This window comes from Priapulus caudatus, unplaced genomic scaffold, assembly GCF_000485595.1.
Source record: "Priapulus caudatus unplaced genomic scaffold, Priapulus_caudatus-5.0.1 Scaffold1319, whole genome shotgun sequence".
Lineage (NCBI taxonomy): Eukaryota > Metazoa > Priapulida > Priapulimorpha > Priapulimorphida > Priapulidae > Priapulus > Priapulus caudatus.
Window position 1 is genome coordinate 41,284 of NW_014578380.1, and position 7,500 is coordinate 48,783.

Genomic DNA, 7,500 nt, shown 5'->3' on the forward strand with positions numbered 1-7,500 from the left:
ACGATGGTCGCATCGGAACAGTAATTGATGGACGATGGTCACGGTGAACAGGTAGGCGATGACAACAGTGACGATGACTGGCGGGTTGACAGTAGTGTGACGACAGTGACTGTGATCCGCGTTGACAGTAGTGATGACGGACATGTGGACTGTGATCGCCGGTGACCAGTACCTGATCGAACGACAGTGCGGATTGATGGCGGTTGACAGTAGTGATGACGACAGTGCTGTGGATCGCGGTGACAGTAGTGTATGACGACAGTGACTGTGATCGCTCGCGCCGGTGACAGTAGTGTGACGACAGAGTGACGATAGATGGCGGTGACAGTAGTGGAGGTGATGACAAGTGCGATGATGGCTAGTGTGGACAGTAGTGAATGACGACCAGTGACGATGATGGCGGTGACATAGTGATGACGACAGTGACGATTGATGGCAGCCGGTGACAGTAAGTGATGACGATAAGTGACGGATGATCGCAGTGACAGTAGTGATGACGACAGTGGACTGTGATCGCGCGGTGACGTAAGTGATCGATGACGCAGTGACGATGGTCGCGGTGACAGTAGTGAATGATGACAAGTGACGATGGTTGCCATGTGACAGGTAGTAGAGCACGACCAATGACCGGATGATCGCGGTGACAAGTAGTGATGTGCATAGTGACAATTGATCGCGGTGACAGTTAGTGATGACGTCAATGACGATGATCGCCAGTGACCAGTAGTTCGACTGCCCGACTAAATGTGACCGTGATCGCGGTGACAAGCTAATGATGACGGACAGTGACGATGGGGTGCCGCGTGACAGTAGTGATTGGAACGCGACGTGACGATGGTCGCGGTGGACAGTAGTGATGGCACAAACAGTACGATCGGTCACTGGTTGACAGTAGCTGATGCCAGATATGTGACTTGTTGGTCGCGGTGACAGTAGTGATGACGATAGTGACTGTGATCGCGGGTGACAGTAGTGATGACGACAGTGACAGTGATCGCGGTGCAGTAAAGTGATGACGGGACGAGTGACGATGATCGGCGGGTTGAAACCCCCTGATCGCGGTGACAGTAGTGATGACGACAGTGACGATGATCGCGGTGACAGTAGTGATGACGACAGTGACGATGGTCGCGGTGACAGTAGTGATGACGACAGTGTCGATCGTCGCGGTGACAGTAGTGATGACGACAGTGACGATGATCGCGGTGACAGTAGTGATGACGACAGTGTCGATCGTCGCGGTGACAGTAGTGATGACGACAGTGACGATGGTCGCGGTGACAGTAGTGATGACGACAGTGACGGTGATCGCAGTGACAGTAGTGATGATGACAGTGACGGTGATCGCAGTGACAGTAGTGATGACGACAGTGACAATGGTCGCGGTGACAGTAGTGATGATGACAGTGACGATGGTCGCGGTGACAGTAGTGATGACGATAGTGACTGTGATCGCGGTGACAGTAGTGATGACGACAATGACGATGATCGCGGTGACAGTAGTGATGACGATATTGACTGTGATCGCGGTGACAGTAGTGATGACGACAGTGACGATGGTCGCGGTGACAGTAGTGATGACGACAGTGACGGTGATCGCGGTGACTGTAGTGATGACGATAGTGATGATGATCATGGTGACAGTAGTGATGACGATAGTGACGGTGATCGCGGTGACTGTAGTGACTGTGATCGCGGTGACAGTAGTGATGATGACAAGCTTTCATTTTTAAGGGGCGCGATCGCGCTCCACCGCGCACCCGAAATTGTGCCATGGTGCGCGCATCATCGCGCCTCATAAAAGTGGTTGAAATCGCGCACCAAAAGTATGTTTATTATGTTGAAATAGCGCTTCGTAGAGTTCTCAATGTAGGGGGGTACAAAAAGGTTAGCAACACACAACAATTTGTGGTGTGTAAGTAACTGAACGTATGGCAAAGGTACAGGTCTGGTTACTACCCTCTGGTTTATATATATATATAAATACAACTAAACAACAGCATCCAAATACAGGTACCCAGGGGCGCAAATCCAGGGGGGACAGGGGGACATGTCCCCCCACGAATTTTCAGAGGGGGGGACGACATCATATCAAATGTCCCCCCCACGATTTTGGATCACCATGATTTTTTGTGTAAGTGTGTGTGTGTGTGTAGGGTGTGTGTGTCAAGTGTGTGGTGGGGTGTGTGCTGTGGTGTGTTGTGTGTGTGGTGTGTGTGTGTGTGGTTGTGTGTGTGAGTGTGTGGTGTGTTGTTGTGTGGTTTGGTTGTGAGAGACCTTTTATATTGTGGGGTTGATAGTGGCGTAACGATTGATCTTCTTTCCTTTTTTCTCTTTTTTGCCAGCTTTTCATTTCATTCATGTGCCATTTTGAGAGCAAATATCATCACACAATCTGTAAAAAAATGTAGTCTTGATAAATTTAGTACCGTTCTTTCTTTAACACGTTTTTTTCTTAATATAAATAATGTCTTATGCAAGAACATCCATCAAGAGATAACTATGTTAGTGAGACAGTTTAAGGAGATATCACGTCACATTCAGACACTGATTTCAAGATTAAGCTCTGGAACACCGAGCTATATTCCCCACGCCAAGAGGCACTGAGTTAACCTGAGCAATAGGTTTTTATATAACTTAACTCTTTTATTGCCCAAATTGATGATTATATACACCGCTATATGATATGAACTATATATAATGAAAATAACGGACCAATTTTATTTCTGAGATCAGCCGGCCTCAACACCAAATGATTGCGTTTTCTGCTTTTTGTTTTCTTGATTTGTATGACTGAATTTTGACACTCCTTCCGTAATCTTATCATCACACAAATTGCCATGTGTGTGTGTGTGGTGTGGCACTGTGTGTGTGTGTGTGTGCTTTGTGTGCTGTGTGTGTGGTGTGTGTGTGTGTGTGTGTGTGTGTGTGTGTGTGTGTGTGGGTGTGTGTGTGTGTGCCAGGGCGCTGTACAGGGGGTGTACCAGGGGCGTCCGGACCACCCCTGCCTCGCGCAGAAAACCGCATCTGAGGGGGTTCCTAATTTCAAAATTTTTCCCTAGAGACCGCCCGCCCCATCCGCGTGCCTCGCTACTGGTGTTCCCCCCCCCCCACATTTCAAAATGGTAGGTTTGCGCGCCGCACGGTTACCTATACGAGCCACAAGGTACCTGCTCGTTTTCTACTATACTGGCGACGAAGTGGTTCTGCCGACGTGAAACAAGTCGTAGGCTGGAAGGGCCTACATACGTGGCTACTACGTACAATAATTGGCTAGTTTGTGATGGATGTGATGCTATTTTGTGCTGAAATATTGCAGGTAACATGGATTAGAATCTCTATAGGATGGAAATCAGAATAAATAAACAAGTTTATATTTGTACTGATCCGTCAACTCTTTTATTAATCTGTGTGCTAGTGTGTGGGTTGTTTGGAATGAATAAAGATGGTAATACCTGACGGAACCCATGAATGAATTGAAGGTGAAGATGAATTGATAATCAGATTAGATTGACATGACATCACCAATGTTCGTTTGGATTCACCTCATTAGACTGAGGATGTGTCATGATTCCATTTCATCCACGCCCAAGAGGCATGATGGAGAGCCTCAAGGAGTCTCATCATCATCCTTTTAAAGGTGTGATTTTAGTGGAGCTCTTCATAAGGGTGTGATTTTTTAGTGGAGCTCTCCATCGTGCCTCTTAAGGGTGTGATTATGGAGCGTGAAAAGTCCCCCTATGGTGTCCTAGGGGAGTCATTAGTAGTCCTCCTGTACTTTTCAAATCTGAAAGCCTGTGATGACGAGGATGATGCAACGACGATAATGACGAGGATTATGATAATGCTGCTGATGGCGATGCTGCTGGTGATGATAACTGCAGTGATGATGATGATTATGATGACAATGACAATGATAATAATCATGATCATTACAATCCCTATCATGATAATATTGATGATGACGATGCTGAGCTGATGATGAAAGTAATGACGATAGTGATGATGATGATCATCATAACGATAATTATGATGCCTTCAATGACACTGAAGACGACGACAATCACGGTGAAAGTAACAATGATGATAATGATGAACATCGTTAAAATGGCTACCATGACGTCGATGATGACAACGACAACAAGTGACAGTAGTAATAGTGGCGCCGCCGATGACTACTATGAACCTGCATGGTGGCACCGACAGTACGGCAGTAACCAGTGTGCAGATTATACACGTAACCAACGACTGTTGCCATCTCACATAGCGAGAGAGAGAGAAGTCACACAAACTCACCACACGAATACGGATCCGTCAGCCGTGATCGCCATCGCGCAGTGACCGTTGCATTGCATGAGCGCGGCCGGCGTGCTCAGCACCATGCTGGGCAGTAGCCGCCGTCCACCCTGGCTCAACATGACCACGCTCCTGTCCTCACAGCCAACGCACACGATGTAGCTGCGGTTCACACAAAGCACAGCTGTTAATGCGCTCCGTGCCACATTCGATACTATTTCAACGGGAATGCGATTCCAGTGACCGAAATTAGCGACCGGCCGCCAGTTCAACCCGCTAAACCGCCAGTTCAACCCCCTAAACCGCCGGTTCAACCACCCATATAATCGGTTCACTTGGCCTATTCAAAATTTTGCCTATCTTGCCTTTATATCAACAATATTTACAAATTTCCTGACTAGTTTTTACTTAGTGACTACTAGGAAGTAAATCATGTTCCAGCAATTCCTGTCAAACAAGTAGAACTCCACTGATAGCAATGAAATACTGACATACTATGAGTATGCCTAATAAACATAACGCTAATACTTTGATTAATAATGGAAAAAACTGAACAAAATTAAAGGCCGGTTCAAACTTGTAAGGTCCTTTTCAATTTGTCTAAGGGCCTGTTTAAAATTTTGGGTGGGCCTGTTCACATTTTGGCTAATTTCATGCCCTGGGATTCAGTAAATGAGCCGAGCTTCTATTAGACTGTCCGTGTCAAGTCGAGAGCGATTAATGAGATGCGCTGTGGCATGGGCGTGGAATGGCAGTTGCTTTCATAAAACGTGCGAGAAATTTAATATGGCAGATTAAACGTCATAGAACTTGCTCACTGTTGACTCGGAGAGCTATAAACGCATTGCACGCCGCACAGCCACCGCCGCGCGAGAAAGAAGAGCAAACGAAGCTGCTTAATTAGGTTGAGGTTGTGTTTGTGGTTGATGAGACAAGAACTAGGATATTACCGACTGGCAGCCAGCTGGATTCCGCGGCTGCCCAGTGCCGCCTCCCACACGACTCCCTTGCCGTCCTGCATGTACTTCACCGTGTGTACCGTGGGACCAGTCGACGTCATGTTGTTCTCTACACAGACATTCACTTTGCAGCCTTTCTCGCCTGTCGTCTGTGGAACCACAGCGGATGCTACTAGTTAGAGTGACTAGAGCTACTACATTAGAGTTTTCTAGCCGAGTATAATGTACCAGTAATGAAAACCTGCTCAATTTAATGTGTATATTGTCAAGAGTGAGACATTAATGCATAGTATGATTTGCATAATCCACTTGTGATGTTGTTCAGTCACAGTAAAACATTTCTCATTTTGTCAGTTAGTTAGGGTCAGTGATACAGATTGGTACACAAATTTTATAAACCAATGCCAAAACACCACGTTAAAACGCATAACGAAATACGCACCAAACGTTTTGCTAAACCTAAAAAGGAGAGAGCTAATTTCACTTACTGTTGCATGGAGTACACGCTGAGGCTTTGACACAGGTAGCTGTATTGAGGATGATGAGAGACCCTGATTACTCAGCTCCCTGTCAGTTGTACTCTGTGCCAGAATGCGAAAAGGTGTCGTGCTATTAGACAAGTTTAATAGTAGTGAAAATAACAGGTGGATATCAGACAGCCATCGCGGGATGGTAGTTGATACCTAACAAATGTCCCATGTGTGGACCTTTGTACAAACGATGGATTAACCCTTCCCGTTCCACCGTTTGCTATCGCTCCCTTTCTTACTTTCTCTTTGTATCACTCGCTCTCTCTCTCTCCCTCCCCAATCTGCCTCGCTCTCATCATCTATCACTGATTCTTCCTGTTTCCCTCTCTTCAGGCAATAATTTCCTGTGACCCACCGTTGGAACCGGTGCGGGAGAGCCTAGAGCCTCCTTCTCCTTCTTACGCTCCCAATCCTTGCGCGACCGCTTGCTGGCGCTGGTTTTCGCGTCAACGGCTTTGCGCTTCACTTGCAGGCCTGAGATGGCCGAAACCGGGGCCGTCTTGGGTGTCGTCACCTGGTCCTGGTCTTTGGAAATCTTCTCGGCTCTGTTAGTGTTACCGTAAAGCACGGTACAGAGTCATTCGTCATTATATTGTTGGCATAGGAACTTATGCAAAAGTGTCACACGTCACATAGATATTAACACACGCATCTCACGTTGTGATTAGTCAGTGATGAAAGTAACAGCACGTCTCTCTGACCAAGACTGATAACCTTTAAGCAGGTTTAACTAATTTTTACGGATTTTACTATAGGTAAAATCAAAATTTTTGTCAAAATCAGGACTGCTTGAGTTTTCAGACTTATCTCAACGAGTGGATTAGTTAGTTACCTACCTTTCTGATGAAGATGTCACCATCCGAGCACCTAACACGTCTTTAACTTTCACGTGAGGAGTTTTAGCCTGAAATCAGAGGCGAAATCGATGTCTCTCGCAGCAAAGAAGTTATGACGTCGACTCAGTTTCAGAAATGACATGCCTGGCATCATGGCAAACACCACCCGCGCTTCAAACTAACCTGTATCGACGTCATCGTCGCCATGTTAGCTGAAGGAGTAGACTGTAGTGGCTCGTCACCCGACGTGGCAGTCTTCGCAGGTTCCGCTACGAATCCCTCAGCTGTGGGATTCGCCGCGGGCACCACGTCGGCGACAGTTGTGCCTGACTGACTGCTTTCCTTGGGAGGAAGTCCCGACATCGTCACCTCATCCTTCTTCTCGATCACAATCTTGCTCTTCTGCTCGCACGAGTAGCTGGTGACGTGCCTCGACTTGAAAGGCTCCGGTGATCCGCTGCAAACATATAGCAGGGGTAGAAATTAGTTTGAAAATTTATAGGCCCGCCGGCTCTGTAGGTAAGGGATTTTACAGGCGCGCCAGGCAAATTACCGGCCCGCATCATTACCCGGATACCGCAGCTTTTTTTAAAAATAAGACTGAAATTTTTACAATGGTTTATTTACAGTATTACAAAGAACATATTTAGCGACTACTAAAGAGCTGTCAGAATTCTCACCGTCCTCCCTGGTGTCCTCACTCTTTGGACTCTTTTTTAACTGTTGGCTGGCCTGCACTACAGCAATAGAATGTACACAAACTCTGCATGTTTACGGATTGGATTTTCTACGGGCCCGTCGGGCTTGCTAGTATTAGAAATGTCAGGCCTGAGCCTTAAAATACGGGCATCGGGCCCCTTAGGATTTCGACCCATGTAT

General features: G+C 46.8%; 1 protein-coding gene across 1 annotated transcript in view; it reads right to left on the reverse strand.

Annotated features, from left to right (window-relative positions):
- LOC106816231 (protein HIRA-like) overlaps positions 1-7,500 on the reverse strand; it is a 29,447-nt gene that overhangs the window by 8,245 nt on the left and 13,702 nt on the right. Inside the window, exons 14-19 of the mRNA XM_014820809.1 lie at positions 6,805-7,078; positions 6,622-6,689; positions 6,141-6,330; positions 5,744-5,836; positions 5,247-5,404; positions 4,296-4,458 (exon numbers count right to left, since the gene is read on the reverse strand). Of these exons, the coding sequence (XP_014676295.1) occupies positions 4,296-4,458; positions 5,247-5,404; positions 5,744-5,836; positions 6,141-6,330; positions 6,622-6,689; positions 6,805-7,078 (946 nt within the window). The remainder of the gene's footprint in view (positions 1-4,295; positions 4,459-5,246; positions 5,405-5,743; positions 5,837-6,140; positions 6,331-6,621; positions 6,690-6,804; positions 7,079-7,500) is intronic.